General features: G+C 30.3%; 1 protein-coding gene across 2 annotated transcripts in view; it reads left to right on the plus strand.

Moving 5' to 3' along the window:
• Positions 1 to 979: 979 nt before the first annotated feature.
• Positions 980 to 25,801, plus strand: part of LOC107437562 (uncharacterized) — a 54,956-nt gene continuing 30,134 nt past the window's right edge. The window contains exon 1 of one of the 2 annotated variants that reach the window (XM_016049617.4): positions 980 to 1,136. In XM_016049617.4, the coding sequence (XP_015905103.1) occupies positions 1,092 to 1,136 (45 nt within the window). In that variant the 5' untranslated portion in view covers positions 980 to 1,091. Of the gene's footprint in view, positions 1,137 to 19,251; positions 19,392 to 25,801 lie in introns of those variants that run through there. The other variant, XM_016049618.4, reaches the window with a different exon arrangement.

A 25,801-nucleotide genomic window follows, 5' to 3' on the forward strand; every position in this document is an offset into this window, starting at 1 on the left:
TTGTCCTATAACTTTAGAACAAGCGCCGCCACAAATAAAAAAAAACTAAAATAATTCCAATGTTATTTGTTTATTTGTTATTCTTTGCTGTCCTTCGTGGTCGGTGGCTTTACGTTATTAGATTAAGCAAAATACATATTTAGTAGTTCATCCCATCAAAAGATTAACTGTATTCAGTATCACTTGGCATAATGTTTCTCCTGCTTTTATATATTCGAGGAGCTGCTAAAAAACCTATCATAAAAATGTACAATATTGGTGCAGTTTTTGTGAGCTACAAATTTACTCATAAAAAATACTTTGTACCATTATAAGAGTATATTCGGTATGTATTAAAACCGCATCAATTGCCACATGCACATGATCATCAATGAAAATAGTAAAAAAATTTGAATTCCCTAGTTAATCCTAGTAGCACATTAACGGCTGCCTAGCGCAGCTTTAACAGATATGAGATATGTTAATAAATATGCTATATGCAATATGCATTAGATAAGTTACTTTAGCTGTAAAAGTCACGATTACACTGAAAATTTTTATTTCTGCAGGAAGAAAATAACAACAACACATAAAAATATTATAATAAAACTCAGAAAAACTGTTAGAAAAGCAACAGATCCATTAAAATATACAGGGAATTTCATGACAAGAAAATATAAAACAACAAATTAAAAAATTAATATAAATAAAACCTTTAAACGAATTTAGCAGTTTTATTTCATACTTTCCTACTCTTAAGACTGTAATTTTTCTAAGTCGGTTAAATAATTCTCCTCCGCTCTAGATTATTCCGTGCTGAAATATCGAATTGGCAAAGTACAGCTTTATAGCATATTTAAAATATTGAAAAATTGAGTAAACCTATGCTAATAAATGAACAATCAGGAAAGCATAAAATTATTTCTTTTAACATCCACTAGATGGCAACACCCATCTTTTCTTTTCTATCAATTTTGTCTTTCTTCAGGTATAAAGAGATTGATCAGAATTATGATGGCGTAAAAGGAAGGAAGAAAGAACACCAAGATCGGTGGTTGGAATTCTGACCGAATTCCGATAGAATATTGAGAAGAATATGGGATAAAGTAAATATGCTGAACCGATTTTTAAAACAGATTTACAATATAGCCATGAAGGTGAGTTTCTTTTATTCTATAGAATTAGATAAGTGTCAGTGATTTTTAATGAAGATATTATGATTCTTGAGAGAAGTTTGTTTATGTTGATGTTTGTAGAAAATGTTTCGCTAGCGATCATGAAAGATCAGTGAATAATACACGAGTTTTCAGAAGAGAAGTGCATTTTCGTGTATCGTAACAGAAATAATCGTAAAATGCTTAGTTAATTCGTTAATTTTATATATAAATTTTTTATTATTCCATTTCAGTTGTGTTTTGTTAAACAAAACTGTGGTTTTAAGAGCAAATGTCAGGAAGCCATTGACATGAATGCAACTTCGAATTCGCTGAAAATTGTAAAAAATATTTGTTTATTATATAAGAAATTTTAGGATATGGTTTTATTTATTTATTTGTACCATTCTGTTATTGATATAAAGTTCATCTTGCTGTTTATTTCAGCTATTTATTTACTATTTCTAAATTTTGAATACGGAATTTAAAAAAAAGTGGTTTGGTATTTAAATGAAATCTGTTTTAAAATAAATATGTTTTATTTTTTTGCTAAGCTTTTATTATATTTTTTAAAGCACGGATTTTTAACCATTGTTTTTTCATCTAACTTTAAATTTGTATAATATTTTATTCGAGATATTCAAACTAAAAGAAATAAGGAAAATAAATACTAGTTTATGACTTATGATATTTAATATAGTGATGACTGCCTGATAAATATTTAATATTATTAACAATCTAGAATACCCGTTCTTCGAACGAGGTGAAATAAATTTATGTAGTAATTGGTAGTTAGTTAATTAGTAATTAATTTTGTAATTTGATAATTATTAGTTAATTATGAAATATTGTACACAACTGCAAGTAATGTACCAGCACAGTTGATTCAGCATAAATAATTAAAACATTTTTTAAATTTTTTTGTCCATGTTGGTGGTTTTACATTATCAAATTAAGCAAACCACGTTTTAGCTGTTCAGCCCATCAAAGTGAAGATTAACTGTGTTCATCATCTTTTAGCATGATACTTTTACTCGTGGCCAACTCATGATAGTATAAATTTACCACAATTAAGCGATTTTCTTATGATACTTATTTCTTTCGAAGGCCTGTGAAAAACATCTTTTCATAGTATCTATGCTGAAACGGAAGAGTATTGATGCAGTTGGTGTCGATTATATTTGGTATTGATTAAAGTTGCACCATTTACCATAATAGCATAAGTACTTAGTATCAAAATTGCTTGAGCACCGTCTGCGTCAATAAGCACATGGCGATTTTTTATGTTCCTCCTAAATGAACTATTACCATTTCTGCAAAAACTTTGCTTTTTAGCACACAGCTGATTGTTTAATTTTAATACCTATCACCAAAATTAATTGAGCATCATTGGGTTTAATAATGATATGGTGATTTTCTACTTTTATCCTAAACGAATAAGTACCATTTCTCCATTAATTTCACTTTTAAGTACATAGTTTAATTTTTTAGTTGAATTAGTACCTACTACCAAAATTAATTAAGCATAATTTATTTTGAATAGTATGTTGATTTACTACGTTTCTCCTAGTGATTTAGTATAATTTATTATGCTCTGGTTATGCTTTATTAATTATGCTCTGTAGTAGGTAGTTTATTTTTAATTCCAATTAGCGCCTTTTATCAAAAATAATCAAGCATCTTTGGCTTCAATAATAGTATGGCAATTTCTTACTTTTTCTCCTAAACGATTTAGTACTATTTTTCCATTAATTTTGCTTCTCATTACATAACTTTTTTTAATTATGAAATACCGTTGATTTTAAATTATTTAGTTTCATATAAATACGTTTTAAAGCATAATTTAGGAAAGAAATAAAAACATGGTTTTAGATTACTTACGAAATAACAATTTGGAGACTTCTCTGGCCATAACGCTTTTAGCTGCACGTTACAGCAAAGAGGTCAAGTACTAGCTAAATTGATGAGTTTATCTTTTTCTTTTGGTATTTTTAATTAAACTCACGAAGTTCTTTGTCAGCGTCTGATTATTTGGTTTAATTTAATTATATGAATAAATTTAATTCTATGAATTGTTAATTATTTAAGGACGTCATATGTTAGTGAAGACAAAATCACATTTTGCAAAGTAAATTATGATTTGTATAAAATATTTTCTCACCTCTTCTTCTACTTACATTTTTTTTCTATATTTAATAAAATACATATTAATATCAATGACATGCACCATTACACTTTTTAAACTAAAGAATAAATTCTAAAAACCGTTATTAATGTAGGTTTATGTTTTTATTTTCTCTGTTTGTAGGAGAATTTGTTAAATGGCCCGTGGAATAAACAAAAGTAAATAGAAATATGACGAAACATTTTTAACATACTATGGAACTAAAATTTAAAATATGAGATTCGTAACTAAAAAGAAAATTTTATGTTTCTACATAAATGCACAGTATCAAATAACTTCACAGCAGTTACATAAATTCACGTAATTTTATCGTTATTCAAAATGTTTTATTGGAATGAAGAAGAAGGACAAATTTACTTTAGAACTAATCACAATAAGAGAAGTTATTCCTTCCTACAATTTATTCCTTCATGTTACATCGTTCTTCATATAATCAATCATTCAGAAATAAAGAAAAACACAACAGAGACACTTAAATATAACCGTAGAATGTCAACTATATAAGTCTACTGTATCAACTAATCGTTTCCTTTACGCGTTATGTGTGCTCATGGGAAACAGAATCGTCTGCAGTTTAATTAATATCAATCGTGCTTTCTCTAAACCAATGAGAAAATTCCATTTTATAAATGTATCTCCTGAACGATTTAATTGAAAAGTTTAAATGATTTTTAGAATCGGGGGTTACAATTGCACCTTTCACACACTGTCCAAATTTCACATCCTCATAAACGGTTCTGAAGTCATAATAGAGACAAATTCTTCATTTTATTAATAAAGATTATTTTTCGTTATTTGGTCCAATATGCTAATTAGCTCAATTTTTGACTGGAACTTTTTACCATTTTATATGAACAATTTAGTTGAATATTAATACATTCTTAAATGCATTCTCTGTATATATGACCACCAGTCGACATAGGTGTAGTCATAGCAGAGGACGCGGGGAACCTTACCTCCTTTTGGAGGTTTAAACTTTCGAAAATTTTAACTGGTAATTTGTACTAAATAAAAAAAAAGATTTAAATGTCTTTTTTTTTATATACGTGTATATATTTCTAAGAAATCAGATGAAAACTTTTCTTAAACTGTAATGAAGAAAATTTACCTCCCAAAGTTTGAGTGTTACTTTAAATGAGGAAAAAAAAACATTCGCAAGATCGTCCTCCTAGCTATAACGAATTAAAAAATAGGTACACTTTATTGTTGCTTTTATTGTAATGGTTTGAAGTAATAAAAAGCTCATCAATTAATCAATGGTAAAATATTGATAGTTTGGGGTACTAGTTTATTGTCTTTGGCAACGGTCCATAGTTTTTGAAATATTTTGCAATAATGGGAACCGAAAATTGGTAATAACTTACAAATTAGAAAAACTTGGGCGGTCTCCTGCGGAAAAAGCCCGTTACTTGTGGACTAATAATGAGTATTGACCACAAGTACAAAAGACATCTCCCGGAGGTTTAGTTCCATCAAATGGTCATTTACAAGCAGGACCTCGTTCTGCGTCCGGAACCTGAGAATCGTCTCCTGTTCCGGTTGTAACACCATTTTCCAGGCACTCCTGATCAAAGGCGTACTATTGCCCAAAGCTTTTGGGTTAACTTGGGACTCAAAGCGATCTAAGTTATTCGATATTTTTAACATGAACAATAGCGTCGCTAATCAGAAATTAAAAAACATAAATCTTAATAATTTCAATCTTGATAGTTTCAACAATTAATTTGGAAATGTATCAGCCCCATTTTGCCCATTTAGATAATAAGCTATATCGCTTTGCTTCAATGTGTTCTAAAGAACATATTACTGAAGTCAAAGGACAAGAAAGCAAACTGCAGAACACCAAATACTGTGTCTTCTTTCTTCCACTTATCGTTTTAGCACGTTCTTGCAGTTGAACGCGGACGCTGCAAAAATTTATAAATGCGTTTTTCTTCATGTCTCCATCGAATGAAACTAAAAATGAAATTAAAGCGCTATTAGCGCTTTAGTTTAATTTTTCTTGTCAGAAATTTTCTTTCAAATCTATATTAAAGTTTTTATTTGTTAAAAACTTTAAAGCTTTAAACTTTGTTTTTTTTATTTGTTAAAAACTTTTAAAGTCAGTTTGATCATTGAGAAGAGCAGTCTTTTTCAGTGTAGAAAATGACTTCTATACAAAGTAGCAGAAAAAAAGTATTCAAGGGAAATCATTTGAAAGTTTTTAAATTCTATATCTGTAACTGTAGCTGTGAGAGTTGTATATTCCGTATAAGCCATATATAATCAGATGTAACCTCAGTTTTCTGGCTTTTAAATAATCGATTTTAAATGATAGATTTTAAGTAATTGATTTCAAATAAGAGATTTTTAACAATAAACGTAATTATGGATGCAGTTTTACATGCTAAAATAATTAAATTTTCTAAAGTTGCAAATAGTTATCAAAATGTGAAGTAACATTTTTTTCAGTAGCTACCCATTCCAAAAGGCAACTCTAAATTAAAGTTTCAAAATGTTGAATTTTAGAAAATTGTAGTGTTTTAACTGTTTCAAAATTAAACTTTCAGAAAAGCAAGTTCATAACAAAATTCAATAGAATTTCAGTCTCAGTCCAATAATTAAACTGGTATTTTATTATTTTGTGTAAGCTTGTAATAGATTAATTATAGGTTAGGATTATATTAAAGTCTAGCTATTCGAAATAGGTCTTATTCAAGCAATGCTAATGTAGCTTAGTTTTATTAAAAAAAATATTAAAAAAAACTTTTCAAAAGGCGGGTTCATCTTGATGGAACCTTTTTTTTAGAACACTTTAGATTATCACCTTCACTGAGAAAAAAACTAAAAGTTCCAAGAGCAGTGTTGAAAGAGAATAACGAAAATATTTATCGAGAACTGCTGATTGCGTGTCTGCTACCCTTGCTAAAAAGTTTTTAAAAATTGCGACAGATTCCTTTGTTGAACGAGTTAAAAATAATTAGTAAATAAAAGAAAAGTATTTTATTAAATTACATTTTGTACAACAGTGGCTGCTGTTAACAAATATTTTTAAACTCCTTTTCAAAAATAAAATTTGAAAAATAATCCGTGTCGAAATCTGTCGATTCACTAATTGTCAGGTAACTATCGAAATCTGTCGAATCAGTAATTAAAAAGTAAGAATGAAACAGATCAAAACCAGTTTGATTGTCTGATTAATTTTGGAGTTATTTCTACTAATCAAATTTCAACTCCCTTTCGGTTCTTCCAACACTCGAAACAGACATAGATGATTTTAGTCTCTCATTGCCCAGTATTTATCCCTTATATGTATAGGAAGGGAGAAGCATGTGAGATTCGTTCGTTGCAGGCAAGATTCGAACCAAGGACCTCCTGGTTCGTAGTTACCACTCTAATCAGTAAAGTTATTTCACTAAACTGTTCATTATTAGATAATTCCACTATTAGATTTCATAATTGCAAACTTTGAAACAGTAGGGAGGGAGCAGAAGTTTTGAGACTATATGCTTTTCTTCTCTAACTTTCTCTGAAAGCACAATTTCTTAATGATGTAACTTAGTAGTTTGTAGCTTCAATCATCATACCTGGGGAGAAAATAAGTATAGATTGGAAATTTTTTTAATTTAACAAACACCAAACAAGACTTTGAAAAATTGAAATCAGAAGTTTTGAGACAGTCTAACTTAATCCATGTTTTTAATACTTAAATATGTGTAATAAAATCTCACACGACAATGCTCCTATATCTCAGTTGTTAGAGCAAGGGAATTCCACTCAAAATATGATGTGGGTTTGAATCCGGCTCCTGCCTTTCAGATAATGATTTCCTTATTTTCTTTTTACATGGAAATAGTTTTAAACTTTCGATGAATTTGAGCAGATATTCAGATAAACTTCACGCTCTCTTACATTCTTAGAATGTTCTAAAATAGACGATGTTTCCGATATAAAGCTGGGAAAACATTCAGCTGGTTAGTCGTATGCGAAACTAACTTACAGCGTCACTTTCGTCGTTGTATGCAAAACTTACTTGCATAATCCTTAACGAATTAGAATTTTATTTTCTAAGATAAAATATTGGCTATCAGCTTCAGTATAAATACAGGGAAAAACACACCTTTGGCCTCTCGTCTTTTGATTATTAAAGTTGCTAAGAAAAAGTGTCCTCTTCTGCTATCGCCATCCAAGTTTGAAATTCCAAAATCAATTGTTTGTAACATAGTAAAGAGGTGGAATGATGGAAAATAAGGAGCATGATCTTCCTATATCAGAAGTCCCCAAAACAATCACTCAACGTCAAAGCACATGAATCTGAAGATAGTCGGATGCTGACTCAGACAAGGAGAGCTAATCAAATATGCAAGATGCCCCGCACATGAGCTCATAGTGAGTAAACACACCCTAAGACGTTGTCTGAATGCAGCTAAATTGTGTGCACGGGCTTTTTTAAAAAAGCATCTCATCCGGACTAAGATTAGGAGGATGTGATTGAGATTTTGAAAGGAGCAGGAAACATGGACAACTAAAGATTGGAAGAAGGTCCATTGGAATAATGAATCAAATTATAACTTGTTTGGAAGCAATGGTTAACGTTTTATTTGTCGTTCTAAAGGCACAAGAATGGATCCCCTGTACACATCGATCAGACTATGGATCTATATGGTTATAAGAAAGATTTTAGACGCTCATATGCCACCTTATGCTCATAATAAAATGCCTCGTGGGTGAAAGTTTCAGCAGGATAATAATCTTAAGCACACCGCCATGGATGTGGCAAGTTGGTTTGCAGCTAAGAAGGTTACAACTTTGAACTGGCCGAGTCAATCACCCTAACTGAATTCAATCGAACACCTTTGGGGATTCATTGGAAGAAAAGCCGGAACTTAGAAGCATTCTTCAAAGACAGAACTCCTTCAGGATTTTCGTTCAGAATGAGCAAAAGTCCACTCTAGAAATCGTAGTTAATTCATTGCCCAGACGTTGTGCTCCGGTGGCAGAGTCAATTAAGGAGCCGTTTGCACCTCTGAATGAAGAGCTGCGGGTTGTGAGTTCAATCCAGACAGCCAATAAAACAATTGGCTTGTATATGCAGCAAGGTTCACGTTAAATCTGCTCTGGCTGAAAGTCCTGTCGTTGGTAGTGGTCTGCAAGTTTGGAGAGATGGGTACTAGCTCAGGCGCTGTCCACTTCGTCAGATCCGGGTCCAAATTACGTGGCATTCCTACTATGGCCATTAAGAGATAGAGTCCTGAAAATGGGACTAAATGGCTATGGTTGCCCAGGTGGTGTGCAGCAGTCATCAAAACAAAAAGATATTTAACGAAATGTTAAAAATTTGCTATATTTTCTTACCCTAGATGATTAATTTCAATTAAGGTTTAGAAAACCAGTATCTCATCTCAAAATTTTTTATTTCTATTTTTGCAATCAGCCTATAAAGTCTATTATCTGTTGCTCTCTATGTAGGATAAATAAAGCTACAAATTACTAATTTATATCATCTAGAAATTTGCTTACAGGAAAAGGAAGAACAGAAAAACGTTTAGTCTCAAAACCTTAGATCTTTACTGCAACTCAGGCAAAAAGAAAAAAATAAGATGTCCTAGTAATTTTTGTTAAAATAAGTCTTGGTATCAATTAATACTTACAAAAATTTTTAATAATTAAAAGCAAGGTATTACAGACGTCTCACCCACATTTTAATTTTTATAATTTTTCATGCTGTTACGGGCGTAAGAAACGTCAATAACATAAAGTTTTTGATTTTCTTTTTTAAAAATTAGTATATAAGGGTCATTCTCACAAAAACAGTCATTTTCATGTCCCCAGTATATTTTATGTTTGTGTTACAGCTTACGAAAAAAAAAAATTCAGGGAAAGTGTCCTTCGGTATGCAAACTAACAAGAGAATAAAAATAAAATTATCAATTTTTATTTATTATTTATTTCAGGTAATTAAAATATACCAATATGTCATTCCCTCACTTGTCCCCACTGCTGATTTAAAAAAAGAAAAAAATTGTTTCTGAAACAAAAATTTTTTTTTTACAAATTCGTGTTTTTTATTTCAGAATACTGAAATATAGAATTCAGAAAATCAATTTTAAATTTAATTTCTGATAAAAATATTAACACAGCACTATTTTAAACTTTGTCCCCAGTGTTTCGCGTCATTCCCTCACAACAATGTTCTTATCACCTGCAATCTTCTTAGAATAAAAATATTTTAATAAAAACTTCAGAAGTTAACAACTGGCATCATAGAACAAAATTGCAGTATGTTTCCATCTTCAACTTAAAGAAGCTTTGCTGTGGAATAAATTTGAATGAATCAAACCAGGTAAAATTTTTTACATTTGTCATTCCCTCATGTCATTTTTTAGAGTAAAATAAAATACAACTTCATCGAGAAAGTGGATAATTATATGTTGCTTTCTTGTATGAATATAATTGTATGTGATTGACTTCAGAAATTAATTAGGCCTAACTGTTATTTTTAAATTTTATTGAATTCGTCATTCCCTCACTAGTGTATAAAGTGAGGGAATGACGCTGAAGTGAGGGAATGATTCAAGATGAGTATATTATTAAATTTTTTTTTGTTCAATCGTGCCAGCCAATTTTATTTCCCAAACCTGTAAAAACTATTAAATATATAAGACTAAATTATAATAAATATTAGATATACTTAGTATGTTATCATTTTCAAACTTTAGGTAGATGTAACTTAGATAAAAACATGTATTAAAATAAAATATCATTCCCTCACTATTAGTGTCATTCCCTCACTTTTTAAATAGTGAAAATAATTAATTTACTTATTAATTAATTTGAAAAATAAATTAAAAAATTAATAAATTAATTTATTAAATTAATTAATTTATTTATTAAATTAATTAATTAATTATTAATTATTATAAATTAATTAATTATAAATTAATTATTTAAAAAATTAATTAATTTAAATATTAAGTATAATTTATAGGATATATACTTTCTTTATAATGCCATTACATATTTCTATTAATATAAAAAGTTTCAGAGATTTTTATTCACTTTACTTTTTTGGGATTTTATGAACTGAAAAATGACAGTTTTCGTGAGAATGACCCATAAATGTTTTCATACGTAATGTAAGCATAAATGACCCTAAGACTTATATTCACAAAAATTATTAGAACTCCTAAAATTATTTTAACCGAGTTATATGCTTTTAATGCCTGTAAATAAGACATTTGAAAATGGTGGAATTATTTTATATTAAAATGAACTCAACATAGGATAAGTGAAAGTATGCCTGAATCAGTCTTATTTCTTGAAATTATCTTAGAATGAATGAAAAGAAAAACTTATTTAGCTTAGTCGAAAAGGCACCTTCTTCAACCTTTTAACTTTTTTCACCTTTTCCTTTAATAGACACATTCAAACAAGAAATTCTTCGTATTCACTTGAACTTGTTGATCCAGACTTTCATGCATTCTTTTCTCCGTAAAAAAATTTAGCGGAAAACAAATTAATTCCATGTAAGGAATCACGAATATTCTTGTGGTTTTCTTCCAAGAAAGACACGAGATTTCTATAGAAAGAAAGAATTTAAGAATGTTTAAAAAGCTGGAAAACAATTATAGAAAATAAAAATAATAAATACACTAATGAGCATGTTTATTACAACCAAACCAATAAAAAATAATTTGCCAACAAAGAATTAAAATATGAAGCAAGTAAGCTGTCTTCCACCTAAAAAAGAAAAACACATCTAATATGCCCTATGAATATGCTTTTCAAATTGAAATTATACATACCAACGGTGTAAATTATTTCCATTTAGATGTTCCTCATGCTGGCAATGGAGTTCCGTTGTCTTCTGGGCTGGGCTCAAAATTATATGGATACAGAGTGGAACATTAATAGTCGTAAACTAAGAATTGCCTGACTGTTTCTACGACAGTTATAAAGTGTGATAATATAAAAACCAACAGAAGAACTTTCAGTCACAACAGAATTTGCATACACAGCCATCAAGCTCATGACTTCCAGCTCGGCACCAAAGGAGTGAGCGACCCCTCGACCGACAGCGCCACCTGGTGTGCTTTATTAATCCCCTGATACCTCATTTGCTCTCTTACTTAGCCTTTTGTCACTTATGAGAATGAGACACAATGCCCCTTATATACACGGTGACCAATAAGCTCTCTTACACTTAAAATTTTCATTATTGTAATACAAAATAAATTATGCAAAACATTTTTGCTGCAAATTAAAGTGGCAATCATCAAGTATCTTTACAATTATTACTTTGTAATAACACCACTTTTTACTTTATTAACGAGTTTAAGTCTCTTTCCAAATCCATCACATGAGTCATGTACGGCTTCCATCGGCTTTTCTTGCTATATCTTTAGAATTTCATCTTTGAATTTGATCAGATTGGTGATTTTATAGTCTTTAGGTTGGGAGAGCATGTGTGACCCAACAAAATAAGCAAACATGTTCAGATCGGGGGAGTTGGGAGGCCATTCATTCTTCCTGAAAATGTCAGCAAATTTTTCTTGCACCTCTCCTTAACGACACGTGCGGTATGAGAAGGAGCACCATCTTTTTGGAATCAGAAACATTCCATCTATGCCCACTCTGGACACTTGGAGTTAAAACTTAGTCCAAATTCTCGGTTTTATAATATTGGGCAATGATTTTTACTCCCTTTTGAATGAAAACTAACGGGAGTTTGCATCTTCTTTTTTTTTTTTTTAAAGAAACCCTAAACCCTCACAAATGAAGTATTTCGATACCCCGGAACATAATGCTGACTTCCAGCCCAGATAAGTTATCAATAAAAATTGAGCATATTCTATCATTTTGGGGATATTCTATCATACTGTAAAACAAATAATTTCTTGTCTTAAAAGGCAAACTCATCCTCAGCGTGACATACAAGAGTTTCTTACACTCTCTGCCCCCTTTTCATCTTAGCAGATTCTAAAAGACGTGAATTTTGTTCTTTCTATTAGCTTTGCACTCAAGGTCCTTTTTTAGAACGTTTAACATTGATCCCCCCTATATTTCGAACTCTAGGGCAAGCTTTCTAGCAGATCTTTGTCCGTTTCGTCGTATCCTATCCTTGTCCTTTTTAATAATCTCTTTTGTCCAAACAGATCGCTGTCTGCCAAATCTTCTTCTGTCATCGACTGAGGACATCTCATTATACCTTCTGATAGTTTTAAAAATGAAATCTCTTTTCACCCCGGCTGCTCTCCTTTGATGAAATCACGTATCCCAATTTCTTGAAATTTCTTAATTCTACCTACAGGTAAAGAAAACTTATAAGAAGTACAATATATAAGCTTGTACCATGATGGCTCAGCGTATTGAGTGCCTTCCAATGAGTTGATCTGGGTTCGAATCCCGGTGATGGCTGGCCGATACGAATACCGCATACGGCTTGCACCGACCACAATGCTGACGCAAAATATCCTCAGTGGTAGATGGATCACGGGTTAGAGTCCCCTTATCGTCAGGTTAACCGTTAGAGGCTATCGTATTTTTCATCTCCTTGTAACGATAAAGCAAGTTAATTTCATCAAAAAATCCTCCACAAAGCAAATTTCTCCCAATTTTGATCAAAGAGTTCCCTTGTCTTCTGGATTGGGTTCAAAATTACAAGGCGACGGAGTTTAACATTAGTCGTAAACCCTAAAAATTAGGTCCACTGTTCAACGACGGTTATAAAATAAAGTATATAATCTTGCAATATATACCTTACACTAAATTGTCTGAAAGGAATTGGGTGCTACAGTAACACATATATAATCTTATAAGGTGCTTCAAAAGTTGTATGAGAACTTTTTGGTCACGGTGTATACATATTTTTCTGACACTCTAATTACAAATAAAAATATATTTCGGCATTTTTTCTTTATAAAAGTTGGTCTAATAGTTACTAAAAATATCTGTTAGAATATCGGAAAATAATGGCAAATTTAAAAAGTATACATTATCACAGAAATGACAGCAGTATCTTAATCTAATACTGACCCCGATATTGACCAAAATATTCTGAAAAAATTATCTTGATTTTTGCTCTTAAGGGAAGCCTCTGAACGTTCAAAAGCGCGAGTGTCTCAAAACAACATCATTTACCAAAAAGTAACCCCATTTTAAGTTCCCTTTTTATTTGGATAGAATGATCAGTCATTTACTTACTTATTCCCATAAAATTAATGTACTCAATACCCACGAAGACTGTACCAAAACATATGTCAAACGAATTTCAATGCTTTTTACGTTTCACTTATTCAATAATGTTCCCCCAGTGGGCAAATTTCAGTGACAATTGATGACTTTCTAAGTTATAGCGTAAATGCCAAAAGGGTTCCCATAACAACCTCCAGAGGAAATGTTAATACGTGATGTCACTGCTTACCGGAATGAAGTGCAATTAGTTGTGATTCCTTATTCGAACCTTCGTGTCGATGAGGTGGGAATGGTGCTTAAGCAGGATCGATCCAAATGCAGGAATCTCTCTGACTACTCCTATTATCGGTTGCTCTTGACATAGTATGTTTTTGCAGCAGCTCTTTAGGTAATAGTAAGAAGAACGAAAAATTTTACCATTTAAAACACATTACTTTTACAAATCATTTGGAAGTTAAGAGTTGCAAAAATAATTTATTTAATTAATGAGAGCTCTGATGTCTTTAATATTGTAAAAAAAAGGTTTCTCAAAATTGAGCAAAAATGTGTCAAAATAGTTTCAAAACAAACCTAGTCGAATTTGAAAATCGAATGTATTCAAACAGCATATGTCCCGCCGTGGACTGATCGTTAAGACACGGTTCCCAGCAGATCACCGAAGTCAAGTATCACTGGCTGCGGTCAGTGTGCGGGTGGGTGACAGCTTGGATTAGTCTGCGTAGGGACCAAGGGTGTGCTGTATTGGTCCCAGTTAAACTGCTCTAACTTAAAGTGCTCGATTTCGTGAACAGGTCTTCGGGCTACCGAAGCGGGGGTGCCATCCCCTCTGCGGAGGATCAAAATTGTGATGGCATGTCTTCGGATCATCCTCAGGGATGTTTCCCAGACCGTCACCAGTGCCCCATTGTGCAGCTCTAGTGCGACGTAAATGAACTACAACAACTTCAAACAGCATGTACTCATTTTTTAATAAAATGTATAACCTCAAAAGCGATAATGAGGAAGAAATGTGCAAGAAAGATATTTGTTGACAGCTGTTTTCAGGAATCGGACCAAGGACTTATATGTTCATAGTAAGCTACTCTAACCACCACTGTTGTACATCCCAGTGCAGAGATAGTTAAGAAGCTTTATGTAGAAGCCGCCGCAATATGACGCAGCATGATATACATTCCATTCGCTCAAATTTTTTTAAGTTCTAGCTAAATGAGCAGAAATCGAGATTCAAGTTACCGATCGTCAGACTAAGCTATTGGAACCATATTTTCCAAATTGCAACCTTTTTTTACCACTGGAATTGGATACAATGATCATGACGTATCATTGCAGTGGACACTTTCGAAAGCTTCCTTACTTTCCCTGGACTGGAGTGCACAACTATGGTGGTTAAAGCATCCGACAACGAACCCGGTGGTTTTTGGTTAGAATCCTATTGCACCCAATGAGCATATGTTTCTCACACATTTCGACCTCCACGTCACTTCTGAGACTGTGCATTTTGCTCAAAAATAAGCTCAAATATAAATATTGAAGACCCGATCTGCAAAAATTGAAGTTAATTAACCCACCAACCACATGCATTTCAATGATACATAAATGGCTTTACTTAATGGCATAACATATGCATTTACATTAAGTGAATAATTTCTTCTGTTAAGTACCACTTTAATTTAGAAAAAGAACTTTTTGTTGACTTTACATATATTAGCATTTATGTCCAGGGCTCGAAAAACAGCCCGTCCGCCCGTCCTCGACGGTCAAAAATTCTCCGCGGACAACGAATTTCTCGAATCCGACGTCCGCGCGGGCGGCCATTTTCCCGTTAATGTTCGTGATACATTTTCAATTTTTGTTATCTTACAAGAGTCTTGTAAGTTACAAGGCAGCAAAATGACCCACAATACAGCAACATACTGCGCATATATTGATGTTTTCTCTGTCTGGGAGTACTGCAGCGGTTGAAAGGGGCTTTGCATCAATAAACTTACAAAAAAAACACAATACGTACTGGTCTTAAACAAGAAACTTTAAAAGCAATTTTGAACATCTACCTAAATGGAATACCCCTTTCAGATTTTTGTTCAGAAACAGCTGTAAATTATTGGCTTGATTGTGGAACTGGCAAACGTCATATTTGATTCATTTAAAAAACGCAGTACCCTCGGATAACTTGACATTCCAGATAACTTGACCCTTGTCATTTAAATTATTTCATAAAAGAAATACTAGGTTACTATTAGTAACCTAGTATTTCTTTTATTACTGTATAATGTAATCCTAGTAACGACTAATTCATTGTGCAATTATGTTAAATGTTGTATTCATTATGCATTGTGTATAAATGTTTGTAATAAATAGGAGAAAATTATATATTTTTTTATTTAAAAGCGACGGGTTAGTTTGAACGGAGGACGGGTGCATTGTTGGACGAGCCGTCCTCGGGGACGGGTAAAATTTCTGAGTTTTTTCGAGCCCTGATTTATGTCATCAATACATCATGTTTGACAAAACTATCTTAGCTTGGCAAAATAAATGCTAATTTTGAAACAGTTTTACTACTATATTTTACTTCCTTTTTCTTTTCTTTTTTTTAAAAAAAAGGATCTGTTCTTTTACAAGAGTGCTAAGAGCACACGTGCTTGTAGCTTCTGAAAAATAACTTAAAAATTTTTAAGAAATATATTCCGATCTAAAACTTTTGAAGATATTTTAAAACTGAAATGTAAATAAAATGGAACGTTTCTAGCAGGTTTATGAAAAATTTGCTAACTAGCTTAAAACATTATCATGTATGTTTGAAAATTTAAAATTGGATACTTCGGAATCGGGCGAAATTTAAATGTAAAATAGATCTATTAGGTGCATTAAATAGTCACAGTTCCAGCAGTTAGACAAATTATAGATTAGATTAATGCCGTTGGGTTAACCTTGGGATGCTTATATGGTTCTTCCTCTCTCTCTGTAACGTTATGTAGATCACAAAATGTGCAGCTTACTTCACTGTTAGTCGGACCTCTATTTAAGGAAGTCGTTAAATCCCGATAATAAGTTCGTTATATGGAAAATTCGCTAAATAGAAAGTCACCTTTTAAAACAACACAAAACAGGTTTGAAAATCATGAACACTAGGCATAATTAAAATAGCAATCGATACACCTTTATCTTGTAAACTAGCATCTACCATTTATTTTATAAATCTTAACCATAAATGGAATCTGCATGGAAAGCAAGAATAGAGCAAAACATTATCCAATCTTACACTATCATGCTACATACATTTTCAACTAAAAAAAAAAAAAAAGAAAGCCACATTTATGTATAAAATTATAGCTGCATTTATTATAAAGGTAATTTTAAACATGCATTACCACATGCATTCTTAAGTTTAATTGCTACTGATAAATACTGATAAAATCCGTTAATTTGGACTGAGTTTTTCATTTGAAATGCAAACGGAAAAGGATTTTACTGCTTTGTGAAACATTACATAAAGCAGTGACTTCGAAAATTAATTCCAGTTCATTTCCTCCATAAAATGCGTTAACAGGCTTGAAATGTTCTGAAATATTTTAGAAAATAAGGAAAGTGGTTCTCAAAGAAAAGTTCGTTAAATAGAAAATTCACTTTGCTATATGGAAGTTATTTTACGAAGAAATTTCCAAAATGTTCTTGGTTCCTTGTTGCAAAATAGAGAAAATAGAGAGCAGTTGCAAAACTGCAAAAGTTGCAAAATAGAGAAATTCGCAAAATGGAAGTTCGTTATATAGAAGTCCGACTATATTTGGGGGGGGGGAGTGAATGTTCAATATTTTTTTCATAATCAGCAGGAAAAAAAGTTTTTAAAAAAAACTTCTAACATTTCTCTCAATATATAAAAGCAAAAATCTGTCGGGGTGTAATTTCTCTAACTAGTCGAAAACGGGAGCAACGAGATTTATTAAAAATGACACCGGCATTGTTGAGGATCAGCTCCCCATAAAAGTTTATTTTCTTTTGCATGTTTTCTTTCCTTCTACCGTAATATTTCGTTCTATGAACTTTTATTGCAGAGTGTTATCATTTATCATTTAATTTTATCGTATGATACAAAATAATATTTGTAGAAAACCACTTATCATTGTGAGTTTCTTTTAAAAAACACAAAAACTACTTAGAAAATTGTTGGAAGCTCTTTAAATTTTTAAGATATTCAAATCAATTTTTTTTATTAGTTACCAAATGTGATTCACTACAAAATGAGGAAAGAATTTTTTTAATTTTTTCTGCGCATTTGGAATATAAAAAAAACTAATTTAATTACTACTTATACATCGCACAGTTTTCAATGAATCTTTTTCGAATTTTAAGGTAAACATTTTGCAATCAATTTTAAATTGCTCTAAAAATTTTGTTTAATTTTAATGAAAATTTTTAAAGTTGCAGCAATACGGAAATTTTGTGTAATCATTGCATGTTGTAACCAAAATGACTGTCACAAGTTACAAATCTATTTTTGGAAAAGGGTGCTCTAAAACACTATTTTCCGTTCGTAATTTGTTGTTGGTTCCTCAAACCTCTAAAAGCTTTAAACTTCATTGATATGTATGAGAAATTGCATGATCTAAACCAGGGGTTTCCAACTTACATGAGGCTGGGGGCCACAATTAAAAACACAAATCAGATGGCGGGCCGCAACTTTGTCAAAATTTTATGTAGGACTCTTTTATGTTTGAAGGAACATTAAATATTACTGTCAGATTTTTGCCAAGTTGTACAAAACAAAAGTATTGAATTACAAATTAAAATAAGAAGTTGATTTTTAAAAATATTTAATTGTTATTAATAATATTTAAAGAAATATTAAATAGGTAATAAAAATTCGGTCTACAATAACTGTAATGTGCTTCTATGTGTTGAACAATTTATGTGCAACAGATATCTAATTATTAAGATATAAAACTTTAAAAAGGTTAGTATTAAAACTTACATAGTAGCACACAAAATGTTCAATAAGAAAATTGATGTTTGTCTGCTGCAGCCACCAGAGGATAGATATTTACATTTAAAATTTACGAATGTGCGTGTAAATATTTTCGTCCTAAGTGAGTGGTCTCAAAAACTTAAATCGGAGAATTTCTTCGAGAAAATTTCTGATACACACATGCTAAATTGTATTCACAAAATGCAAAAAAGTGAAATACAAAAAGAGCAACAAACACGATTATTTTTGTATTTGAATAAATATTTTGACAAAACCTGAGAAATAAATTTTTTTGCGCCGTTGGTGTGTTAAATTTCACAGAAACGAAGAAATTAGGTTTTTATTAACGAGAAAAGTATTTTAAACCCATATAGATTTTTTTACGAAAATGATCAGCAAAAAATGACAACTAATATATTTTAGTTCGCGGGCCACAAAAAAAAAAAGGCTCCGCTGGCCGGATGCGGCCCCCGCGCTGCCAGTTGGAAACCCCTGATCTAAACTCTTCTGATGTTATCAAATATTTCGTTAAGTATTTCTGGCGAAATAAGAACAAATGTATTATTATAGAAGTGTTTCCATTATTTTATTCACCCTCCTGTAAATACAGATTATAATTCTTACTCTAAGGATTATATAAAATCAAATTATTCTGTAAAAATTTGTTCAGGATTTACTTTTATTTGAAATCTTTATTTACGCAGCGAGGAAGGCATCCGCATTTCCTCTTTACGAGGATAAAATTATTCATTATCTATTACCATTTCCTTTATAATTTTGTGTAACACACTCAGATATTTTAGTTTTGTAAATGCTTATTGAACTGCACTCAACTCGTTCGATTTTTATTATTGTCATTCAATATATAATAACTAACAGAACAGTTCGTTCTTATCATCTAATACGTTCTTATTTTATTTTCCATCTTTAATTCTATCACGTAAGTAAATTAGTTACTTTTTTTGTAATATTGCTTTAATTTAAAATATTTCTATATATTATATTATTCAATAGTTATCATATATTTTAACAATGGATTTAAAAATATTTTACTACCCACAAACAATGTGTATTTAGTTTACATCATTTCTCATTTTATTGGAAATATATATTTACTAGCATTACTCCCGTAAAATAATACTCATTGTTACTTTGATCACAATATATATTTACAATGTGTGTTTAGTTTACGTCATTTCTTATTTTATATGAAATACACATTTACTAGCATAATTCGAGTTATAAAACAATTCTCATTGTTACTTTTATTGTAAATTATTATTCCATTTATTCACAGGCAGTACTATCAATTTTGCAAATTAAATATACATTCAAATTCTCGCAATTGCGTTCATAAAGTACTTAATACTTTTTTCTTTCACTGTTAGCCTATTTTAATAGTTTCTTTTTGTATTTTATTATAATGTATTTTTTAATTATTTCAGTTTTATCATTAAAATATTTGGTATTGAACTTTAAATTATGTATTAGCTATAGATATTTATAAAAATCAAACAAAGAACCATATTGAAATGTATTCATAAGATCTTCCCATGATATCTGTGTCTAAATTCAGCTTCCCAACGCTTTTTTTCCCATACGTTTAAAATTATTGTCTCTCCATGGGAGTGTCGGTTACCGAAACGTACAAGAACAGCACGATTATTTGACTTTATCCTTTTTGTTTGCAAAGGTATGAATCTTTAGTAAACGCCTAATAAGCTGGACTAAAAATAATTTTTGTAACTATATTGAGCAATAAGTAAAGACAGTTTAAAAAAAAAATAAGTGAATTGACCTACCGATTGATGCCGATATTTTTTGTGAATATGTACACCGAAGAGCCATAACATTATGACCACCCTGCTAATAACAAGTAGGACCACCTTTAGCCCTCAAAACTGCTAGCACCCGCCGTGGCATTGATTCCACAAGGTGCTCAGCACGAATTTGGTTTTCCAAGTAGGACCACAAATGCTCTATTGGTCAGGTGAATTTGGAGGAAAAGACATGACTTGAAAGTCAATGGAATGTTCCTCGACGATTCGACCCTTAGGACATGGTGCATTATCCTGCTGGTAAACACCATCCCCCGCAGGAAAAACTGTTGACATGAATGGGTAAACCTGGTCTGCAACTATGTTCAAGTAGCTTACAGACGTCAGGGGATTGTTCTATAAGGATTATGGGTCCTAATGTGCCCCATGAAAACATTGTTCCTGAGCGAGAAATAATGAAAACCTGGGCGAGCCCATTGTTATAGATGGAGGGTGGTCATAATGTAATGGCTCTTCTGTGTATATAGTAAATTAAGCTTATCTACGCAGATGCCATGAATTAATCAACAACGCACCAATATGGTAGGTCCATCTTGACTAGCAAAGTGTAATTCATAGTTTGTCCGCTTAAAACAGATATAATTTCGACACTTTCGAGGTACAGTAAAACTTGTGTAAGTTGACCACTTGTGGTGCATTGTTTTAGTGGTCAACTTAGACAAGTGATTAACTTAAACTTATAGAGGGGGTGGGTCATTGTTTACTTTTTCGTTTCCTATATCATGTTACTATATATTTAATTTTTTTTTGTTACTTGATTCAGAAAATATGCAAATGAATATCTTAAGAAATGTGTTTAAACCTGTATGAACTTCAATTTGATACATATAATTCTAATAACATTAACTAATTTTCAAAAAAAAAAATTATTTCGTTAGTTATGCATGTAAAGTCTTTAATAAATATAATTTCTTAAAATATCAGAACACAAAAACATGTAATTTAAAAACTTTAACAAAATAAAATTATTTGAACACTTTAAAATTTATTTACTACACTTAAAGATCAAAGACCATAAATAAAGGATCAAAGCATATTTCAGAGCATTCACTGGAAGAGCAATTTTTCAACTAACACACCTGTTTTCAATGAACGGATGAAAGAAATGATCAAAAGCAGCCCCCTTACAGTTTCCCCTGATGGTCAACTCACAAAAGGGTTTAGATTAGTTTTTTTACACTATTTCACCAAACAAGTGAAATTTTAACATACATTGCCAAAATGACAGAAAAGTTTCTGAATTTTTTTTTTCTGGTCAACTTATGAGGGTTTTAGAATAGAATTTCATAATACTCCTAGACAAAATTGATTTATTTCAGTGGTCAACATACAAGATAGACAGGTGGTCAAGTTACAAAGGTTTTGCTGCTTTATATTATATAGGAAAAATTCCGTTCTTGATAATTGAGGTCAACTTATGCAGGTGCCCAACTTACAAGGGTGGTCAACTTAGCAGGTTTCACTGTACCCGGTCTCACCCCTTTTCCCATCTCTTACCCACTCTCCCCTACATATTATGATTAATAATTATCTGATTATGATAATGATGAGAACTCCAATTATAAATTGTCGTATTATGATTATAAGTAAATCAATTTTAATACTCATAAGATTTTTATAATGGCGATAAATATTCTAATTATAATTAATTAATTACAATAATTATAAATAATATTATAAATACGCATAACTATTCGAATTTAAATTAGTGTAAAAAATTTTATCAAAGAGTATAATATTGTAATTTTAATAAAGTCAAGTAAGAATAAATTTAAATAGTCGTATGTTATAAATATGCTGTAGAATATAATATAAATGAATTTTGAATTTTGCATAACTAAGAAACTATTACTACCAAACGAGCATTTTCCTGCTTTTAACGTGTCTTATTCTATACAATAATAAAATTTTGAAGCAGAAAGTAAGAAATCACTTGTAAAAATTAATCTATCTGTAAAATCGTTTTCTTAAAATAAATTTCTTACTGTTACATTGATTTTTCTTCTTCTTTTTAACGTGAATAAATATTCTTATGCACACAGCGAAAAATATTGTGGTAAAATTACCGTACTGAATGCAAATGACGTTTCTGGTAAAAGAATGATAATTATGATGATAAAAACCAAAATAAACCGCATTTAAATCATTCATTTGATAATTTTTCTTTCATATAATAAGGATTTACCAGAAATTCGAATTTTATTATGGAAATTCTTGTTTATTCAAAATCACAGTTCTTATTACCACAGGTTTTGTACGAAATTCAAAACTGAAAAGTAAATTTAACAAAGAAGATAGTTTACATGTCAGGCTTTAAAGTATTTCGAAAAAATTATCACATTTACCAAATTTTATCACATATTATAAAACTATATTTCATTGTTAATTTAACTAAAATCTTACCGAAACTCTTCGGAAAAAACTATCGAGCTTTGTAGTGTTTCAATAGAGCGAGAAAAACAGTAAATTTTACCATATTTTGATATTTTTTACTATACTTTTCTTCTATGTTCACGATAAAAAATTATTCACAACTCAAAATTCACACTTCAAAGTTATTCACAACTTAAAGCTCAATTTTAAGCTTTTGTTGTAAAATAATTTGCTATCAAAAAGGTGTTTGGATACGTAGTATTTCATTTAACTATAAAACTTTAAAATTGGAAATTAGAAACAATTTTTAATTCTTTTTATTTATATAATCGCTTGCATTAATAAATATTTTAATTTATGCTAATATTAACTTCGAAATATTGCACAACTTACAGCGTGATTTTAAACTGTTACCTAAAGAGCCTTACCTAAAACTTTCTAACTTAAAAATTGTTTTGACGTGTTTTATTTTATAAAATAACGAAATTGCAAAATAAATAATAAAACTATTTTAACAATGCTGCATTAAAATAGTTTTCTAATTTTCAAAAGTAGTTTGCTCAAGAAACTGTAATCTCTTTTCTTTTCACTTTAAAGAACGTTTCAAAAGGGATGATTGATTGTTTAAATGTATGCTAAAATCAGCTTCATAAATTTACACTACTTACAACGTGATCTTAAACTGTTATTGTTAAATATTTTTTGTTATCTAAAATGCGTTTTAATGTGTTTATTTTATTTAGTAAATAAATTTTAAATTTTAAATTTGGAAAATAACATTAAAGATGCTTATCACTTTTCCAAAAAATTTCTTCATTTTTTTAAAAAAACAAGGATAATGACAATTAATAAGCATTCAGAACTAAACTATCTAAAACTATATTTTTATCTTTTTTAAACGTGACCTTGACCCTCTTTTTAGAACTTAACTTGACCTCATTCAGTTGTAGTAAAATAATTACCTAAAAAGTGTCGTATAATGAGTCGTATTTCGTACAAAAGTATAAAATTAAAAAACTACTTCAAAGAATTGCTAGATATATAGTCTTGAATTGCTAGACGTTTAGTTGTTTAAAAACAAATGTTATTTTTCTCAATAGACACATTAAGACACATTGCGGGTAAAGTTTTGAGCACATTTTTTTACTTTGTAATAATTTTATTTATTAATTTTTTTACTTATTTTTTTATAGAAAAAGGAAATAAAGTTTTCCCATACTTTACCGCCAGGTGAAATATCTTCTGCTGACTAATTTTCCCAGTGAGAAAAAAAGTATAATCAAATCTACTGATTATGGTAAAATTTACCGTGTTTAAGCCTCTATGGAAACACCAAAAAAACTCTTTAATTTCGACCGAAGCGCTGTGGTAATGATGTCGGTAAAATTAACAATAAAATATGGTTTTATAATTTGCTATGAAATTTAGTATATATATTCAAATTTTGGTAATTTTAACATGATACCTTAAAGCATGACATAAAAATTTGTATGGCATTTGTAACATGATTTTATGACATTAGTACTTTTACTATAAGATCTATCATTTTGAAAACCAGAATTTTGGTAAACCATTACCATAAGAACGGTAAAATTAACAAGTGAATGGCTTAAATACCATTATATTTTGGTTTAACCAGAATTATTATTATTTTTTATTGTTATTAATTTTTTTAACCAGAAATGCTATTACTATACAATAAGATAATTTTACAGAATTGTTTTCTCCGCTGTAGAATAGCATCAAAAGAAAATAAATAGAAAGAACAAAAATTCTTTGAACTGACAAAACTAGAATTCTGTTGAAACATTATCAATTGTTCAACTCAATCGATGATATCACACATTTCTCTCCAAGTCTTTTGATTGGAAAACTTTTGCAATAGCCATCAAAACTATCTACAATCATGAGGCATATCACACTTTTTGGCTTAAGTTCGTGACATTATGTCCTTATTGAAAAGGATGATTTCAGAATATTAAAGGAGAAACTTTTTCCTTTTTATGCATTACTAAGAGTGAGGTCATTTCATGGAAAGGCCAAGGATATCGTTTAAGGCAATAACTATAAGAGAATTAGGATGACGCGTTTTATAAAATATTTTATATGATGTAAGTCCAACATATTTACACCTTCTAATGACTTAAAAACCAATGAAAATTTTCCAATGAAAACCTAATTAAAAAGTACGATTTTCAAAGCAAAAAAGCATCAAAATTGGTAGCATATTTTTTTTTCTTGAAATATAAAATATAGAAATAAGCTAAAATATGTTATTGTGTCTGTGAGATCTGTTATCTTTAAATTTAAATGCGTCTTTATAATATTACTCATAAAAAATACAGAGTCCTAACAACTAGAAACAGAATTTTTGATGAAAGAAAGAAAACTAACTATAGAAAAAAAAATTATAGAGAAAAACTATAGAGAAAAAAATATTTCACAAAAAGGATAGTTCTGTATGCACATTTTTCTGTATGCTCATTTTTATAAAGATTATGAACATAGCTTTCAACCCTTCGACGCAGAATTTTTATTAAATATATTTTTCATACTTTTTTCTCTTTATTTTATATTAATTTAGGTCAAAATAAATGAAAAATATTGCATGTAACATTTTAATAATTTCTGGTAATGAAAGACAACATGAAACACCAGTGTTTTTCTTCTGCGTTAAAAGTAAAATCTTCCAAACAATATTTTTTTTCAAATTTGCACTTATTTGCAGTTATTTAGATCTAAGAGAAAGAGTAATTCATCATTGAAATTTCTTTAATTTATGAAACCAATTATAAATAAATTTTTAAATATGAATGAAAAGAAAATTTCAAACTACTTCTTTAGATTTTATATTTTAGTACAAATATAATTGTAATAATTTATCAGATTTTTTCAGTAAACTTAAGACTATTTTTCATAATTAAAAAAAATACCAAAATAAATTTTTGCCTGTAATTAGACTGTCAGAAAAGAAAATACACACACACTCATATATATATATAAAAATGACAGTAAAGTCAAAAAGGATGAAAAAAGAAATTTAAACTAAGAAAAATATATATATACAGTACAGAACCCGTTATCCGGAAATCAGAAAACCGGAACGAAATTCGATAAATTTTCCCGCCATTTTTTTTTT

Source organism: Parasteatoda tepidariorum, chromosome 3 (genome assembly GCF_043381705.1).
Source record: "Parasteatoda tepidariorum isolate YZ-2023 chromosome 3, CAS_Ptep_4.0, whole genome shotgun sequence".
NCBI lineage: Eukaryota > Metazoa > Arthropoda > Arachnida > Araneae > Theridiidae > Parasteatoda > Parasteatoda tepidariorum.